General features: G+C 42.2%; 1 protein-coding gene across 1 annotated transcript; it reads left to right on the plus strand.

The window, feature by feature from the left end:
* Positions 1-1,303: 1,303 nt before the first annotated feature.
* On the plus strand, positions 1,304-20,132 carry CKMT1A (creatine kinase, mitochondrial 1A). The gene is made up of 9 exons (XM_075858106.1): positions 1,304-1,606; positions 7,948-8,146; positions 13,214-13,309; positions 14,214-14,435; positions 16,496-16,581; positions 17,732-17,855; positions 18,820-18,954; positions 19,172-19,297; positions 19,784-20,132. Exons 1-9 carry the CDS (start codon positions 1,455-1,457, stop codon positions 19,898-19,900), a joined length of 1,257 nt encoding a protein of 418 aa, XP_075714221.1. The 5' UTR covers positions 1,304-1,454; the 3' UTR covers positions 19,901-20,132.
* The last annotated feature ends 365 nt before the right edge of the window (positions 20,133-20,497 follow it).

Below are 20,497 nucleotides of genomic sequence, written 5' to 3' on the forward strand. Positions count from 1 at the left end.
AGACTCAGCTAGCTCCCGCCCTCTGTCTATTTATACCTGCATTTCCTGTTCCTCCTTGCTTGTTATTCTTTTTCGTGTGGTTTCCTGGCCCAGCTACAGCTCCTTCTATTTTGTTCCTGCTCCATACAGACCCTGGCTTACTGACTACTCTTCTGCTCTTCGTTTGGTACCTCGCACACTCCTGGCTTGACTCGGCTCGTTCACCACTCTGGTTGCTCACGGTGTTCCCGTGGGCAACTGCCCCTTTCCCTTGCTTGTATTCCCTTGTATGTTTGTCGTGTTTGTCGTGCACTTACTGAGTGCAGGGACCGCTGCCCAGTTGTACCCCGTCGCCTAGGGCGGGTCGTCGCAAGTAGGCAGGGACAGAGTGGCGGGTAGATTAGGGCTCACTTGTCCGTTTCCCTACCCCCGGTCATTACAATAACACTGCTTGTTATTAAAATATTGTTAAACACTTACGCACTGGAATTAACAGTTAACATACTCTCTCAATGTTTGTGTACTGATAGCAAGTCAGCAAGATTTCACATGAGTCTCTCCAACTATCCAAAAGTCGAGGACCACACATGACTTTTGAGCCCCTAGTTGAGGACCACTACTTTAGACAGTACACCAGGATTGTGTTGTTGAGCCAGTTGGCACTGTACTGGGCAGGAGTCCTGTAAGCTATGGGACCAGACTGACATGGAAAGTGCGTTATATTGTTTATGCACGTCTAGGAATTTTACCACAATATAGATGAACAACTATCGAACAGATTCAATTCCTACCTAATCCATTTTTTCCTAGACATCTGCCATTTGGTTGTGCACCATAGACTTGAGATTAACTGCAGATCCTACCAAACTAGTTGGTTCTCCGGACAAAAATCTCATGTCTATGGCCAGCTTAATAGTGGAAACATATTAGCATCCTCTGGGATCTATAGTTTTACACAATTAGCATTCAGTAAAGCCTACTTTTTACTCAGAGAATTTTTAGGATCAATTAAGAGTGCAAAGCGATAACATCCAAAGAGTTAAGTCAAACTGATGCCGGCTAGACCTGTATATCGACGATGCAGTGAATTTAATTTTACTATGAATTATTTTATGTACTATAGTAAAACTGCAGAGTTCTCCATACAATGTTATTTCCAGAATCTGGTCCCTGCTGTGGTATATTTTATATATCCCACTATATTGTGGAATCTCCTTATTGTATTATGCTCTGTGAGAGCTGAGAGGCAAGCCAGATTTATAGTGGGCTGTTAAGAGTCTAAGGCAGGTCTGCTCTCACTGCGTCTTGCTGTAATCTCTTCTGTTTTGTTGAGTAGTTTCTATTCATATCACGTCCACCCCCACAGCCACTGCTCTCTCATCTCTCACATATTCTACATCTCTTGTGCTTGGTGTCTCTGCAGATCGACTGGGTCCTTTCTTCCATCACTCTCCTCGAGCTCCAAGATTGTAAAAATGGCAAGCACCTTCTCAAGAGTCCTGTTATCCAGGAAATCTGCTGGACTCCTGGCAATGGCTGGTGCTGGGTCACTAGCTACTGGGTACCTCATTAGCAGAGAAGTGATCAGTGCTGATACAGAAAAAAGTAGGAGACTCTACCCACCAAGGTAACTACAAGTTTTGTTTTTAGTGTAGTACGGTGAAAAATCTTTATGTATATATATTATCTATAGTGAGAGATAAGAAAACGTGTAGTCAAATGCATGGGATAAAATGACAATTGTGAAATCAGGTTAAAATGCTATCACATGATAGGAGAACTATTAGCCATTCTAAATTTCACAATCTTTTTTTAATGTTTTTTTGTTTTCCTGTTTTTACTATGGATTTTTAATAATTTCAAATACATATAGAAGGTACATTCAGTTTAATGAGCTGTCACTGTGACAGAAGCCCTACTGAACGTTCTAGCAAGTCAGTATGGAGGGGGATGGGGGCTTATTGATACACTCTTGGGGGAAGGGTATCCTAAAATCTAATGAATTGACTGAAAATCTAACAAACAAATATGAGAACCATAAAAAATTTATTCCACCAAAATCGTTAGCAGAAGCTATTGTTATTACAGCATACATTTCGGTTTTTTATCCTTATAACACCTGATAATATATCTTATGCACAGGATCATAACAGAAGTGCACACATTCACCCTCAGCATCAGTTATATGGTTTCTTTACGTATTTTATATTTTTAGAATTTTTAAAATTGTACATTTGTGCAAATCTGTGTTTGCTCATCAATACATTCCTTTAGATAGGGATGACATAAAATAATGTAGAATCTCTAGTAATAGCTCTAGGGAAATACTTATTTCATTATGTGCAGCAGTGCACACAGTCTGGCACCACTGCAGATAGATGCCATCCATCTCTTGTAGTATGCACAATGCTGCATCTCCTTCTATAATCCTGCAGAGCTTCAGGCTCAGGGGCATGGCAAAGGAAATCAATACCGTTTACGAACCAATAAAAAAAAATGCATAAACTACAATGCAAATCACTGCTTTTCACATAGACACATATTTCAGCATTTCCTAAGGGATTAAACATTACTGAGCATTCGCACAATTAACATTTTTGAAAGTTATAATATATAGAAATGAAAACATGGTTTGCAGAATATTCGGTTTTGCACGTATAAAATAATTTCTATTTCTAACATAAGAAGATTCAATTTACTGTTCAACCTGCTCATTGTTCCTCAGAAAGGATTGTTTCTATCTATATTAAATCAGTTGTTAGGAATATTCATTCTTCATTATACTATGTTTCAATATCATTATAATGCGTCAGTCATAATAAGCTGCCTGAAACTGTCATTGTGACCAAAGCTGTATACGTGTAAAACTGTAAGCATGCTAAGCTTAATAACGCTGAGCCAGCAAGCTTCTTATGGAGTTCACACCTTAGCCTATTTTCTGCCACATAGTAATGTGGACATGCATATGTTATATTAAGGGCCTGCTCACATCTGCAACGGAGGCTCCGTTAGGGGCCTCCATCTGAGATTCCTGCCAAAAATGCCGGAAACAATAGCGTAGCATGCTGCGCTATTGTTTCCGGTAAATTGGCGGATACCCCAACAGAACCCATTAAAGTCAGCTGGTTCCGTTGGCGGTGGTTGTCTTCATTGTTCAACAGATCCAGCGCTTCTGCTATTCGCTTCCGCTATTCCCTTGTGCTTCTCTGGCGGAGCAGAACAACGGAATGGCCCGACACAGATGTGAACACTGCCTAACTTGTGAGCAGCAGGAGGCATCAGACAGTGTTGAGAATAGATGCAAATAATACTGTAGATTGATGTCTTCTGAGAAGATAATCATAAAATGAATGCTCTGACGAGGATCTTGTGTTTCATTACATCAAATAATTAAAATGTAACCATTGATACTAATATTCTCCCTATTCTTTGCTTGCCATACATATAAAATAGTTGTTCCCCTATATACATTCATGGATCAGCCAACTGTTCATGGTTTCTGCTATAAGGAGAGAGGGATAAGCTCTGGTAGTGATTATCACCCGCTGGAACAATGGATCGGGCATGCTGGAATCCAACATCCCCAATCCTTCTTCGGGCGGGATGACCCCATACAAATTAGATTGTTGTTTGATACCACAAACATTTATCTAGTGTGTAAGCAGGGCCGCCATCAGGAATTTCAGGGCCCCCTACAGCTAAATTTTCTGGGCCCCCCTACCGTGGCACCGCCTGTTAACGGTACTCCGTCCAGCACTATATCATGGTACCCAGGGCCGCCATCAGGGGGGGTATTAGGGGTACTGATGTGAGAGGCCCGGCCAAACCTAATTGAAAGGGGGGCCCGGCAAACTGCCGCGACTTGCCTTTGGTAGAAAAAAAACAGGCCCCTGCAATGGGGCCCGTTTTTTTCACCAAAAGAATGTCATGAGCTGCGGGCCCCCCTTTCAATTAGGTTTGGCCAGGCCTCTCACATCAGTACCCCTAATACCCCCCCTGATGGCGGCTCTGGGTAGCATGGGGGCCGTCAAACACCGCCGCCCGTGCGACCGATCGCGCGCACCCGCAAACTCCCGTGCATGCGCTCCGGCGACCGCCTGGAACCGCGCACCGAATTTTGAGGCAGATTTTGACCTGCCCACACTATCTTGCCGCGTTTTTTGCCTGCGGCGATTGAGGACAGCAGACAGAAAACGCAGCGAAAAATGCATTTTCTGCCTCCCATTGATTTCGATGGCAGGTCAGAGGCAGAACCGCGGCAAGAAAGGACGTGCTGCTTTTTCTTTTTTCCGCGACTGGCTCCCATTGATTTCAGATTAAATCAATGGGAGGCGGTTTTGGAAGTTGTTTAGTGCTGATTCTGACGCAGTGTCCGAGTCAATATCAAGGCCCAAAAACTCTGTGAACTGGGCCTTATTGTTAGGGCTTATTCAGACGATCGTGTAATACGTCCGTGCAATGCGCGTGATTTTCACGGGCCTCGCACGGACCTGTTACTCTATGGGGCCGTGCAGACTGTCAGTGATTTTCATGCAGCGTGAGTCCGTGTGTCCGCTGCGTAAAACTCACGACATGTCCGATATTTGTGCATTGTTCGCGCATCACGCACCCATTGAAGTCAATGGGTGCGTGAAAATCCCGCCCAGCACTTCCGCAGCCGTATAAACTATGAATGAAAACAGAAAAGCACCACGTGCTACAAACATACAAACAGAGTGTCATAATGATGGTGGCTGCATGAAAATCACGCAACCGCGCATCATACGCTGCTGACACACGGAGCTGTTATGGACCTTTTGCATGCACAAAACGCCACGTTTTTGCGCGCGCAAAAAGCACACGCTTGTGTGAATCCGGCCTCAGGGTAGGAACACACTAGGCATGAACGCTGCGGATTTTATGCAACACATTTTATTGTGGAAAATCCGCAGCGTATTACAGTCGCAGCAGAGTGGATGAGATTTTAGACTGGGCGGTCTCCAGTGCGGGCGTTCGTGGGTGCGCGCTCGGGAGTTTCCTTGGGCGCGCGATCGGGTGCGCGCGCGCGGGCGGACGGTTTGACGGCCCCCCATGACGAGGGGAGGGGGCCCGCAGCAGCAGCAGCAGCTCACGACATTCTTTTAGTGAAAAAAACGGGCCCCATTGCAGGGGCCCGTTTTTTCCTACCAAAAGAATGTCGCGGCAGTTGCCGGGCCCCCCTTTCAATTAGGTTTGGCCGGGCCCCTCACACCACTACCCCTAATACCCCCCTGATGGCGGCCCTGTGTGTAAGGCCATCTTTAGTATCAGTCAGAGGTGTAACTCTATGGAGGTAATGCTCCTGAGCCCCAATGCAAAATCTGAGCAACAAAAGGCAACTCACCAACCATATGCTAGTTATAATACTGGGGTTTTGTTATGTTGCAGAAGGGTCTTTGGCCCCCCTTAGGTACTTGGGTGTGACAGTGTATGCCTTTCATTGTGTTGTATAAAATTGATGATCACAGGGAAAATAACAGCGATTTACAACCTGTAATAGAGAAGGGGAAAGGACCTTCATTGAGAGAACATGTTATTGTGCGTACATATCAGTGCATCACGTTTAATAACATCCACGAATCAGGCGCATTTTATACGGTGTCTGTGATGTAGCTGACATGACAACATTAGTGTGGGGTGGCCATTAACACAGGGCGACTCTTAGCTGAATGACACATATTCTCCACATTCAGCTCAGTTATATGTGCATGTTATTTCAATAAAGCAGGGGGATAAGCGGCTGTCAGACACCTTTGGTGATCCCTACTTCTGTGGCAAACAAAATGTCCATACAGGTCCTGTCGGATTCTTGTTTCCCCCAATGGCAGCTGAATGAATGAACAAGGGTTTGAAAGACCCCAGTGAGATCAAATTATTGATGGATCCTGTTCAAATGAGTGCGATCCAACAATAAAAATCAAATGTCTATGTACAGCTATAGACTGACAGCAAGAGGGCAGTAAATATCAGCAATATAGATATCTAAAACAGTTGCTGTGCTACTCAGCTGGATGAGATATCAGAACCCTACGAATAAGAGGTTAATCGCGTGATACTCCATCCCTCGTCTGCAGTGGCTCCTCCTTAGTGTGACTTTCAGTTTTTGCTGTGTATATTTCCTGCTGATCAATATTTACCACTTATAGTGACAATCAAGTCTCCATAGCATTCCCTTTGCATCTTGGTATTGATCGGTGCACTGCAGTAAGACTTGATGAGTTATCACAATATCAAAACCCAAATAATGATGAGCCTGTCCATGACATTTCAACATTTCTTTCTATCATTTAAAATAGGACTAAAAATGAAGAAATAGTTGTCAAAGTCTTTTTCAGTACTTTAAGTGTTTTTATGGTTGTAAACGTTCCTAGCCTACAACCTTCTGCTGCGGAAAGTGGTCAATGTGCACATGTACTAATAAACAGATTAAGGAGGATTCGGTTTCTCTATAATGAAATATTCTGGCCTTTTGTCTAGAGCAGTTGCTGGTTTTCAGCATTGAGAGTAGTCAGATATTCGGGATGATTTATGGTTATAGCATTAGTACATCTAGTTTACTGACATACAATTCATAAAATAAAAAAAGAACATCACTGGAAGTTTCGATGACTCAATTGAAAAAACAAAAATATATAAGTATATCTATCGATTTGAATGGTCACCCTAAAACTTACCATCTTTAGATAATAGTGTAGACTAAATTATTCAGCTTAGTAACAGCTAAATAGAAGACATAACAATGTTGGTAATGTGGTTGTTAAAGGCCATGTAAACCTTTGAAAGTTTTTTATATATATATATATATATATATATATACATATATATATATATATATATATATATATATATATATATATATATATATATATGATAGAACAGAATTGCGGAAATTGTAGCGCAGATGTGAACAGAGCCTAAGGAATAGGACATTAGGCCCTTTTATACAGGCCGATGATCGGGGAAACGGAATGCTCTTCCTGATCAACGGCCCGTGTAAAAGTGCCCAGTGATCAGTCGCCAAACACGCAAACACTGGTTTGCCGGCTGATTGCATCTTTTATTCGGCCTAAATAATCATCGTTGTCGGCACTACATCTCCTTGTGTAAATAGGGGTTGTGCTGCCGACATTAATGCAAATTCTATGACGAAAGATCTCATTCATCCCCATACAATACAATGATGGAAATAGAGCAGAAAAGGCAGTGACATACAAAGCAATCACATACATTTTCCTGGAAGTATAAGTGGTGTCCAAAAACATTGCCTTTCCACATACGGTACCTTTCAGAGGAAAATACAACAATATACTCATTTGGTGCATCACAAAGTGTGACAAAATAAAGGAAATGTTGCGTCTCACACCAAATAGATTCTATTGCTTGCATGTCAGAGATTTATCGCATCATACACATGACACACATCTTACTTTTGAATATTACTATTTTTTCTTATTAATTCAATCCACCCACCCATTTAACTTCAAATCTTTTACTCAATTAGTTTTGTTGGTTATTATTTTCTTTGAAGGGTTTATTTCATGAATACAATACCTTTTTATATTAAAGCTGGCATGACAATAAGCTGGTCGCGGCAGTGTACTTTCAAAACCCCTGGCAAACAGCTGTTCTCATTGGTGGAAGCTGCTACCAGCCATACATGTTCTCTGCAGCGGCCCACCATGTTATACATGGATGGGCTGGGTCTGCCAGAGTGAAAGCTACGCTTTGTTTGCAGCTCTCCTCACTGGTTTATAGAGGGGGGTCCCAATTGGGTGAACCCCCTCTAGGATGCCCATATGCTCTAAAAGGGCATGCAGAAGGGGGTTGTTTTCATGATAGAATAACTACCAGTGATCAATGAACATTCTATTACTATTAAAAGGCAATGTGGTCATCGATACAAAAAAATTATAAATTTGCAAGTGGAATGATGTTATTTTTTTTATATAGTGCAGAGTACCCAGACCTCCGGAAACACAATAACTGTATGGCAACTAGCATGACTCCTGCTGTCTATGCTAAGCTCTGCAACAAGTCCACTCCTAATGGCTACACCCTTGATCAATGTATTCAGACTGGCGTAGATAACCCTGGACATCCTTTCATTAAAACTGTGGGCATGGTAGCAGGAGATGAAGAATCCTATGAGGTAAGAGATCAAGGTGAACGCAGCCTGCATGTAATGCACAATGCAATATGTAGAATTGACAAATGTGTAGTACACTGTATGGCTTTGTGAACATAGGATTTGTTAGGAGTTTAAAGGGAACCTGTCACCAGCATTTCACCTATTGAACTCTACTCACCCCTGACTGGCCGCTGCTGTCAAAAATTCATTGCCGGTATCTCCTCTCCTAAATTCCTCCGACATAAATAACGGTCTGCAAACATTTTGCGCCTTTTATGGTAATAATCCATCTCGTTCGCTCTTCTTTTGCCCACCCACCGCCGTAAATTGGCCCACCCTGAATACCGAAATACCGTCTGAGATAGCGCGCATGCACACGTCATCAATGGCTTAACACCCTTCCCTGCTTCGTCCGGGCCTCAAATCCAGTTACTGCACATGCGCCGCTATGGTGTCCCGTTGTGCGCACGCACCAAAACATCGATGCGCAAGCGCAGTATTTCATGTGTGCTGGAGGGGAGGCGAGGAGCTGTCAATCAAACGTAAGGAGGCGGGGTTAACTTGGAAAGGCTTGAGGAATGAAGATATGACTCTTTTCGACTGAAGGTATGACTCTTTTATGCTCATTAGCATACAGTGTAGGAACACTGAAAAACAAAATACTAAGGCTGGGTTCCCACATAGTGTACACGCTGCAGAATTTCTGCAATGGAAAACCCGCTGCAGAAAATATAAAATCCAGAGCGTTTTCTGGGGTAGCGACTGTTGCATTTTTCTAAGAGAAAATGGAGGGTAGGTGCGGATTTTGTGTGTGTTTTTTCTGCAGCGAGTTTACCTGCGGGTTTAGTGTTAAACATTGGTTATAGCAAAGTATATGGCCACCTGCGGATTTCCAGCGGTTTCTACTGCATTTCCGCTGCGTAAACGCTGTAAAAAACGCAACAACATAAATCTGTTGCAGAAATTCTGTTCCCCATTGAAGTCTATGGGCCAAACACGCAGCATCTCCGCACAGAATACGCAGCATAAATTGACATGCTGCGGAATTGAAAAACACACGACAGAACACTTTCCACACGACGTTTGTGGGGTTTTTTTTCCGCAGCGTGGGCATGAGATTTTTTAAATCTCATTCACTTTGCTGCTACTGTAAATGCTGCGGAATTTCTGCAGCGTTTACGCTGAGTGGGAACCCAGCCTAAAGGTACAGAGCCTACATAGGAAATGGTGACAGGTTCCCTTTAATTTCTGAAGTCTCACAGCTAATACAGTGTAAAAGCAAAGAGAGACAGATGACCATCGTTTGGTTTGACTTAGTAAGTAAGATTCTGCTTGAAGCGACAATTTTGCTTCTTCTTGGGAAATATCCATGGCAACATGAAAGTCTTTTTTTTTTTTAAAGGACATGTAATGTAATATGATTAGCAGTCTATTCTCTGACTGTGTTGAATCTTAATAACATGATATACTGTACCGGAGTTAATTATGACTGCAGAGATTTAATGAATGTACTGTACTTATCGTGTGCAGCACATTTAAATCATTTCAATGTTGTTAATAAAAATAAAACAAAAACCTGTTATGCTGCATGCACACTTCCGTCGGCCGTTGTATGGCTGCTAATGACGGTTCTGTGAAACACGAATAGCACACGGATGGCTTCCGTGTGCAGTCCGATGTTTCAAGGACCAAATCATTGAAAAGGCAGAGACTGTTCCATCAAAAACGAGCAGGAATGGGACCTGTCCTATTTTTGACGGAACAGCCGCACGGTTCCGTTAAACCAACGGAAATGTGCATGGCCCCATTGAAATGTGTCAGGGTGCTATCAGTTAAAACAATGGATAGCACCTTGACGGAAAAAACTGAAATGGGCATGAGGTCTTAAGCCATCACTTAAAGAGGATCTGTCACCAGATTTCACAATACAAACTGCAAACATTATTAAATACCTCTTAGACCTGATGAGACTGATGTACTTACTTTGAAAATCTGTTTAAGAATGGCTGTATAATCCTTTCTCAAAGTTTCCTGCCTGATATTAAAATAAGCATATGCATGTATATGCATGTTGTCATTTCAATCTCCGCCCACCTAGAGCTGACAAGCTTTTATCAGTGTTTCACATCCCTTGCACCATGCTGAAATCTTGCACATGCTCAGTACAAGCTGCAGTACCCCTAACTCTGTAGTGAGAGAGCCTGTCTTCCAGCAGTACTTTTAATGTGGAATTACAACTTCTAACTCCATCTGCTGCTTTCTTTTACCGCAAAGTCAGGGAGACTGCAGCTTAAACTGAGCATGTGCAAGATTTCAGCATAGTGTGGGGGAGAAAAGACAATGATAGGAGCTTGTGATATCTAAATGAAGAAAAAGGAAAGAGGAGGACAACGGCGCTCCTCTAAGGTAATATTGTAAGGCATGGGGGGGCAGTGAGAGCAGAGGGGTGAGCTGGTACACTCACCTGGCAGTGTTGTGCAAAGGTAGACACAACACTACTGCTTGACGTGGAAATTAATATTGTTGAAGATCGTTGTTGGTGTCGGCTGCAACCCGCTGCTATCCCACGGGAGAAAAATCTGTTCCAGGGGAGATCGAACACAAGATGTGGAGAAGAAAAGTTGCAGTATTCGGGACACGGCGCCTGACAGGTAAGTGTTCTAAACGAAGTATTTTTTCAGTAGATTTTATTGTAATAGATACTACGCGTTTTGGGACCGAACAGGTCCCTTCCTCAGATTCATAACCATACAGTATTAACCTGAGGAAGGGACCTGTTCGGTCCCGAAACGCGAAGTATCTATTACAATAAAATCTACTGAAAAAATACTTCGTTTTGAACACTTACCTTTCAGGCGCCGTGTCCCGAATACTGCAACTTTTCTTCTCCACATCCAATGATAGGAGCTTGTCACTTCTAGGTGGGAGGATATTGAGATTATATCATGCATATATTTGATCACATAAATTTCAAATTTTAATATCAGGCGGAAAAAATCTGAAAAGGGATTATATAGCGATTCGGGCATGGATTTTCAAAGTAAGAACATCAGTTTCATCAGGTCTAAGAGATTAATTTAATAATGTATACAGTTTGTATTGTGAAATCTAGTGACTGATCCTCTTTAAATAAACGCCATGGCGTTCACTGATCAAAATTGTATCTAGTAACAAAGAGGTTTAAAAAGAAATGTGACTTTCTTTTTATATACTGCACGACATCTTTAGCAATAGTGATGTCTTTGTTTTTTTTGTAAGGTAAAACATACATAGTAATTACAGGGAAATGCATTTTCCTTTCCAATAAAAAGGAGACACTTGTGACGCTCAAAGACTTATGTAATGCTGATTCTATTGACCCTGTGTGGTCACCACTCCTATTGAACATGCATGGTCACATGACTCCTCTTCTACATAATCTGCAACAATGGAGCCAGCACGTGAATCATGCTGACCTTTCTTCCTAGATGTGATTGGTAGACAGCTCATACAGTACAAGCACCAGACCCTTCTGTCCCAGAATGGGATGTGTGGTGGCATAAACTAGCACGTGGTTGAGATCCCCAATTACATTTTTCAAGTTACATTTTTGCTAGCGGACCACCATTTCTATATGTGTACCCCTGCAATAAAATATGATTTACACTTAGTTTTTGTATGAGCACCTCCCTAAATGGGTAAACCAGCTAGACACGTTTAGCACTTATCCAATAGATAGGTGATAAATGTCAGATTGGTGGGAACCCGACTGCTGGGACCCCCAATGATCTCTAGAAGCAATGCATTTGGAAGTTTCCATAACTACCATATAGTTTGTATGGAGCAGCACCGCACATACTGGACCACTGTTTCATGCAAACTCCTCCTTATTGCAGTCATGCGGTTGGTGTTGGGGACTGGGGTCCTCCATTCTAGTAATCGGTGGGAGTCCCAGTGTTCAGACTCCCACAGATCTAAACCCGTTATTAGGAGATAAATGTTTTTAGCTGGAATACCCCTTTAAGGCTGGGTTCACACACCCTATTTTCGGACGTAATTCGGGCATTTTAACCTCGAATTACGTCTGAAAAAACGGCTCCAATACGTCGGCAAACATCTGCCCATTACTTTCAAGGAGCTTTACGATGTACTGTGCCGACGACCTGTCATTTTACGCGTCGCTGTCAAAAGACGGCTCGTAAAATTACAGCCTCGTCAAAAGAAGTGCAGGACACTTCTTGGGACGTTTTTGGAGCCGCTTTCTCATAGACTCCAATGAAAACAGCTCCAAAAACGGCCGTAAAAAACGCTGTGAAAAACGCGAGTTGCTCAAAAAACGTCTGAAAATCAGGGGCTGTTTTCACTTGAAAACAGCTCCGTATTTTGAGACGTTTTTGACTCTACGTGTGAACATACCCTAATAGTTTGGAATACCTTTTGCACATCCCAATATGTTGTAATATCTGATATTGTACTGTGCATAAAAAGTTCAGATCTGACTTGGTCCTTTATTCGGATTATACACGTATGTTATTTGACGTATATTTGCTTTGTACAACCCTCTAACAACCCTCTGCTTAGCTCCAGCACCCAAAAGCCATTTACCGCCAAAGGCATTCCATTCCGTCCCTGTTTTTTGTCTTATGGTCCACCCTCCGAAAAAAACGTTAACAACTGCTGCTCTGACACGCTTTAAAAGTGAAGCATTTTTACTTACGCTTGCATCAGTGCTTCACTTGCAATCATCCATATGGTCAAAGTTTGTGAGATCACATTGTTATGTGCTAAATTCTTTCATGTTTAGCTTCTTATGCCCATCAGTGATCAGATGTCAGCAATATTTGTGTAACAACCATGTTACATAAAATGTCCTTCTACTCATACTAAATCATGTACATAGCCAACCAAAATTCAAAGGAAAGCTGCGTACCTGACATGATCCATGTGCTCTCTGTATTGTAGCAATACATTACAGTACTAATACATTACCATTCAACATTTAAATAAAAAATATCTTTACATACAGTACTTGAAGCCTTACATATTGATAAAATATGACCTTCAGATAAGCTATAAATACTGTCTTAAGCTTTGTTGTTTATGTTTCAGGTATTTGCAGATATTTTTGATCCTGTTATAAAAGAGCGACACAACGGATATGATCCACGGAACATGAAACACCCCACAGACTTAGATGCCAGCAAGGTACTAGCATTGTCGAATCATTTATGATATGCGGATCTAGAAAAATACAGATTTGTGTTAAAGGCTATGTAAACCTTTAAATGGCATTTTTTTTTAAATAAAAAGATCAGTCAGTGTGATTGGTGCAAATAGTTTTTTATTAAAAATTAGGTTTACTTTTTGAGATCCAGCTGCTTTGTATTCTCTATACAGAGCGACTGTATCATTCGCTAAATCTTGCTCCTGTCAGGTCCACAGGACTGACGGGTTCAGTGAGAGCGGGTATTGCGTGTCTGTAACACGCAGGATCCACCTGTAATCTATCACATCTAAGTTCAGAGACACGCATTACCCTCTGACACTGAACCTGTCAGGTCCACAGGACTGACGAATCCAGGTCTTAGCGAACGATACAGTTGCTCTGTATAAAGAATACAAAGCAGCTGGATCTCAAAAAGTAAACCTAATGTTTTAATAAAAGCTATTTATAAAGATACAATAAATGTATGGCATAATTTAAGATCAGTGTATGGCGTAAAAAAACCTTAAATAAAAAATATCCCCACAGTGAGGCATAGACTCCTAGAATCATAGATAACTATGATACTAGAAGCCCGCCTACCTGAACTGTGTTCGGTCCAAGAAATACTGCCGACATACGGTACGTATATCACAGACCGAACACGCCCATGTGAAACCGGCCTAATACATATGTAAAACATAATGGCACTTAAATAAAGTACAACTAGTCTCACAAAAAAAAAGGACTTGTACAGCTACGTTGACCAAAAAATAAAAAAGTTGTTCATGTCCTCCCAGCCAAAATTGGCTTGGTCCTCAAGGGGTTAAGAAGGCTTTATAATTGTTTACTAATAAGTTTATGAAAAGTTTATTGATATCCCATGTCTCTTTTTGTTCTTGGCAGATTAGAGCCGGTCATTTTGATGAACGTTATGTACTGTCATCTCGGGTTCGGACTGGAAGAAGTATCAGAGGTCTGAGCCTGCCCCCAGCATGTACCCGAGCAGAGAGAAGGGAAGTTGAGCGAGTGTCAGCTGATGCCCTCAGCGGTCTTACTGGAGACCTGACTGGACGTTACTACAAACTGAGTGACATGACAGATCAAGAACAGCAGCAGTTGATAGATGTAAGAGGAAAAGGGGTATTTTAAAGTTTAAAGGGGTATTTAAAGGGGTATTCCTAACTTAAACATTTATATACATGGTATATGCCATAAATGTCTGATAGATGCAGTTCCAAGCTCTGGGACCTGGACCTATATCAAGAACGAGTATCGCCTGAGTCCCCGTTCTGCCTGGTGAAGCGGCGAATAAATGGAGGGGCGGCTGGGCATGTGTGCGTCAATCCTTTAATTCCTATAGGTGTTATGGAAACAGCTGAGCAAGCAGGCTGCTTTAGTAGGTTTAAAGAGGCTCTGTCACCAGATTTTGCAACCCCTATCTGCTATTGCAGCAGATCGGCGCTGCAATGTAGATAAGAGTAACGTTTTTATTTTTAAAAAACTAGCATTTTTGGCCAAGTTATGACCATTTTTGTATTTATGCAAATTAGGCTTGCTAAAGTCCAACTGGGCGTGTTTAAAGTAAAAGTCCAACTGGGCGTGTATTATGTGTGTTACATCGGGGCGTTTTTACTTCTTTTACTAGCTGGGCGTTCTGACGAGAAGTATCATCAACTTCTCTACACAACGCCCAGCTTCTGGCAGTGCACAGACACACAGCGTGTTCTCGAGAGATCACGCTGTGACGTCACTCACTTCCTGCCCCAGGTCCTGCATCGTGTCGGACGAGCGTGGACACATCGGCACCAGAGGCTACAGTTGATTGTGCAGCAGCATTGGCGTTTGCAGGTAAGTCGATGTAGCTACTTACCTGCAAACGCTGATGCTGCTGCAGAATCAACTGTAGCCTCTGGTGCCGATGTGGCCGAGACGATGCAGGACCTGGGGCAGGAAGTGAGTGACGTCACAGCGTGATCTCTAGAGAACACGCTGTGTGTCTGCACTGCCAGAAGCTGGGTGTTAACGAACAGAAGTGGATGATGCTGATTCGTCAGCATCATACACTCCCATCCTAACGCCCAGCTAGTAAAAGAAGTAAAAACGCCCCGATGTACGCACATAATACACGCCCAGTTGTACTTTTACTGTAAACACGCCCAGTTGTACTTTTGCAAGCCTCATTTGCATAAATACAAAAATGGTCATAACTTGGCCAAAAATGCTCGTTTTTTAAAAATAAAAACGTTACTGTAATCTACATTGCAGCGCCGATCTGCTGCAATAGGAGATAGGGGTTGCAAAATCTGGTGACAGAGCCTCTTTAAGCAATTTGCACAGGGAGCTGCTAAGGGTGCAGTCACATACGGCAGATTTTGTTGCAGAAATTTGAATGGAACTTGCAGAAATCTATGCACCTACTGCAGAAACAACCCCATTCAGGTGAATGGAACTGATTTCCAGTCTCAGAAAATTTCTTCAACAAAATCTTCCGCGTGTGACTGCACCCGTAGGCTAAGACAGTCACAAAAAATCTCACGTGTCACCATTTGGCCATATTGACTTTCATAGACTGCAATGCAGGCAGGGCGACACGCAAATTTTTGTTTGCACGGCCAAAGTCTCTGTGTAGTGGCCAAAGTCTCTGTGTAGCCCTAGCCTTAAGCCATGTTCCCACATGGCGTAAGCACTGCAGAATTTTCATCAGCAAAGTGGATGAGATTTGAAAAAATCTCATTCACATGCTACAGTAAAAACCCGCACAAAACATGTGCGGAAATAGACATGCTGTATGGATTTTTAATTCACAGCATGTCTATTTATGTTGCGAAAACCCTGCAGAATTTACAGAAAATCTTTACGGAAATTCTGTAGTGTTTACGCTACGTATAAACTTAAGAACTTACCCTTAGGTCGCGTTGCGCTCACATTTGGCGTACTTGCATTATATTTGCAACGCAGAAAGGTTTCTCTAGTCCTAGTTCTTTTATTAATTAAATCAGTTGCTTCTATGGATTCCGTAACTGGTAATAAGCTTTTCTTTCATATGTAGTTATAAGATATTGTTTTCCTTGTAATAAGCTGAAATACAACTTTAGACATTTCCATCAACACAATGCAGCTTTGTTGCTTCATGGCAGGATTGCAAGTTTCATACAGGGTAAAAACAACTTATTTTCATTTTGTAGGATCACTTCCTCTTTGATAAACCGGTATCACCATTACTTACCGCTTCAGGAATGGCACGTGACTGGCCTGATGCACGTGGAATCTGGTGAGAGGACGCTGTATACACAATTATCTTACAAGAAACTCATATAATAACAGATCGTCTTTTGTCTTCAGTGTCCTAAAGAGAACTTCCCTCCAGCAGCTTAATTAAGATAGACTTTTTCCTTAATGTGCTAGTAGGATAAGCTGCCACCTTCTGTCCACCTTATGCCAAGCACAGGTCTTATGCTCTGCAGAAAGATGGCAGCCATGATTTGAATGCCAGCTGAGCCAATCTACACACTTAAGAGTCTAATCAGCAGTACTAAGCTTTTTAGGCCAAGTCTAACTATGGCCGTCCGTTGCCGTTGATTGGGCCGCAAAACACAGATCCTAATATCCATATTTGGGTTTGCAATTTCTCCAAGCTGCTTCCGCGTCGTTTTGTGTGTCCGTATATTGCGGCCATGTTGTTTCCTTGTGTCATCCATATCTTGCGATCCGCACCCATAGAAAGGTCATGTGATCAGATTTTCCAGGCATTTCCTAGCAACATATCAGCAAAATGCAGACAGCACACGGATGGCGTTTGCGTGCTGTCAGTTATTTTCGCGGACGCATAGACTTGAATGGCGGCGCAGGTAGCACGTGTTCTAGAATTTGTGGAACGGAACAATGGATCTGCAAAAAACACTGATGTGTGTATAGCCCTACCACTCAGGTTGGTAGGCTGGGAGAACCTATCACAGCCCGGCCAGACGGTTCTAGCTCCCGCCCTCGGTCTATGTATACCTTTATTTGCTTCTTGTCTTTGCCTGTCATTCTATCTTGTTTCCTGGCTCTGCTGTTCCAGCCATTACTATTGACCTCTGCTTTATTTTGACCCTGGCTTTACTAACTACGCTCCTGCTCTGCATTTGGTACCTCGTACACTCCTGGTTTGACTCGGCTCGTTCACTACTCTTGTTGCTCACGGTGTTGCCGTGGGCAACTGCCCCATTTCCCTTATCTTCTGTGTACCCTTGTTTGTTTGTCTGTCGTGCACGTATTAAGCGTAGGGACCGTCGCCCAGTTGTACGCCGTCGCCTAGGACGGGTCGTGCAAGGACTGAGTGGCGGGTAGATTAGGGCTCACCTGTCTGTCTCCCTACCCCGTCATTACAATATATATCTCAAACAAATACATGAATTTATAATATCCATCCGTATCTACAGGCACAACATTGAAAAGACCTTCCTTATCTGGATAAATGAAGAAGATCACACCAGGGTCATCTCTATGGAGAAAGGAGGGAACATGAAAAGGGTCTTTGAGCGTTTCTGCAAGGGTCTCAAGGAGGTAAGTGAAAGTGTTAGACTATCTAGATATTGTCATTGATCCATGTTCTATTATGACTAAGGGCACAGAAATGAGTAAGCAGACTTTGCACTACGTCCTGTTAGGGTATGTGCACACGGTAGCAGGCTTTTACGTCTGAAAAGACAGACTGTTTTCAGGAGAAAACAGCTGCCTCGTTTCAGACGTAATTGCTCCTCCTCGCATTTTGCGAGGCTTCTCTGACAGCCGTAAATTTTGAGCTGTGCTTCATTGAGTTCAATGAAGAACGGCTCAAATTACGTCTGAAAGAAGTGTCCTGCACTTCTTTTGACGAGGCTGTATTTTTACGCGTCGTCGTTTGACAGCTGTCAAACGACAACGCGTAAATGACAGGTTGTCTGCACAGCACGTCGGCAAACCCATTCAAATGAATGGGCAGATGTTTGCCGACATATTGTAGCCCTATTTTCAGACGTAAAACGAGGCATAATACGCCTCGTTTACGTCTTAAAATAGGTCGTGTGAGCCCAGCCTTACTCTGTTTGGATTTTGACTGTGTGGCGTTTAAGGGTGTATTCACACGGTGCGGTTTTGACACGTTTTGTGCAGCACGACCAAAAAATACACTGAAAAAATGCATGCTTTCTACTGTGATTTTCCATGGTTTGCATGCTAACTGCAAAACCGTAGCAAATCGCGGTAAAGAATGCAGCAAAACCACACTGTGTGAATGCACCCTATATAAAGCAGAAGATTTTACTGAAGTCCACTGGTGCTGGACTTTTCTATTCTGAACCAATTGATCTATCTTTCTACACATAGATAATGGATAAATACATTTACATGTAAGGGTACTGTATAATTTGGGTGAATACGCCATAAGATGCCCTATACTTACAGTACATCAAACATCCCAATACATCGGCGAATTATTGTTTACATGGTGGTTACATTTTCTAAGATGTTGTAAATGGTCCCTTTGTAGGTTGAGAGATTAATTCAGGAGAAAGGCTGGGAATTCATGTGGAATGAACGGTTGGGATATATCCTTACTTGTCCATCCAACCTGGGCACAGGTCTGCGGGCTGGAGTACACATTAAACTACCTCTACTGAGCAAGGTAAGTTGGTTTCACATTTCTTGGATTGTATTGAAGAATATTCTGACAGTAATGCAGCTGGCACGCCCGCTGATCTTGTAAACGGGACCCTGATCCTCATTTTCAGTAGTGAGGTGGTCGCATTTTCAGTCACCACTAAACTTAATGAAATGTACTGAGTCTTATTATTGTCTATCACATGCGTTAATAAATATTTTATGTGTTTGTACATCTTCAGGATACACGTTTCCCCAAGATCCTAGAGAATCTCCGTCTACAAAAAAGAGGGACAGGAGGAGTGGATACAGCAGCTGTTGGTAGCACATTCGACATCTCAAACCTGGACCGCTTGGGAAAATCTGAGGTATAGTATTTAAGCTCAAGCTCAATGAATAAGAACGCAGGTAGCGTTCGAAACGCGTAGGCTATCTTAATCCATTTTTACACTCAGCATTCCAGGACATCATCATAACCCTGCAACTGATCCTAATTTTAATGGATACAATTAAAACTTAGAAATAGTTTCTTTTTAAACCACCATAGCGCTGGATCCACCCCCCCCCCCCTTTTTTCTTCCATGAGCGTATAGTATTTAGTGGCTGAATAAAAATACATTTACATCAACCTTCTATCCTGTAAGGAAACCTTGTCTTCCAAAATGGGTTGAATGATCTTTACCACAAAAATCCTGAAACATAAGGCCTCACAGCTCTTTCATCGTACACATATTTGCAGTGTCACCTTCAGGTCACAATAAGATTTGTATAGAAAGCTGATTTGTGAGCCAAAAGTATCTCTCCAGCCTTCTTACTGTTTGAAGCCATTATCTAATCCCATGTAATCCCTGCAGGTGGAGTTGGTGCAGCTGGTCATTGATGGAGTGAACTATCTTGTTGACTGTGAGAAGAGACTAGAGAAGGGACAAGACATCCGTATTCCTGCACCCGTGGTTCAGTTCAAGCACTAATCCAAAGCTCTCTCTTATACAGCAAGCAATGTGGCCTACAGTATCTGTATGCACCATTAATAATAATAATGCATTAAATGGTACCTAGTGCATTTATACATTGTGATCTCACCATGCTGCTGCAGCGAGACATGCAGGCTACATGTACAGCGGCTCTATCATGTTGTGAATGTTGATGCTTATGAACAGCATATTGTCACCAGCTAAATAAAGCTCATTGCTGTCCTATCAAGTCCATTCTTTTTATTTGCTAAAAAAAAGGTATCATCAAGGTATAATTTATGATCCAAAAGATAGTATAGGGTTTACAGAGATTGATGTTCTAATTCCAGTGCATACAAGATTGTTACCATATCAACTAAAGTATGTGCAAAATCTTTTTTAGGTTCTCTTCACATTTTATTTTTGTTTTAGACTCTGTTCACACTTGTCTTTTGGGGGTTCCGTTATAAAGCTTTGTTATTTTTGATTGATAAAGCAGTCTGCAGCCGTTTTCTTGCTGTCAAAAATAATGGAACCCTGACAGAACTCCACAGGACCTCATTAAAGAGGATCTGTCACTAGTTTAGTAATGCCCTATGTCCTAGCTAATCTAAT

This window comes from Rhinoderma darwinii, chromosome 3 (genome assembly GCF_050947455.1).
Source record: "Rhinoderma darwinii isolate aRhiDar2 chromosome 3, aRhiDar2.hap1, whole genome shotgun sequence".
In the NCBI taxonomy this organism is placed as follows: domain Eukaryota; kingdom Metazoa; phylum Chordata; class Amphibia; order Anura; family Rhinodermatidae; genus Rhinoderma; species Rhinoderma darwinii.

Coding starts and splice junctions, on each gene's coding strand:
- CKMT1A (XM_075858106.1), top strand. CDS start 1,455: ATGGCAAGCACCTTCTCAAGAGTCCTGTTATCCAGGAAATCTGCTGGA. Junction 8,147..13,213: donor GAGATGAAGAATCCTATGAG/GTAAGAGATCAA, acceptor TTTATGTTTCAG/GTATTTGCAGATATTTTTGA. Junction 13,310..14,213: donor CAGACTTAGATGCCAGCAAG/GTACTAGCATTG, acceptor TGTTCTTGGCAG/ATTAGAGCCGGTCATTTTGA.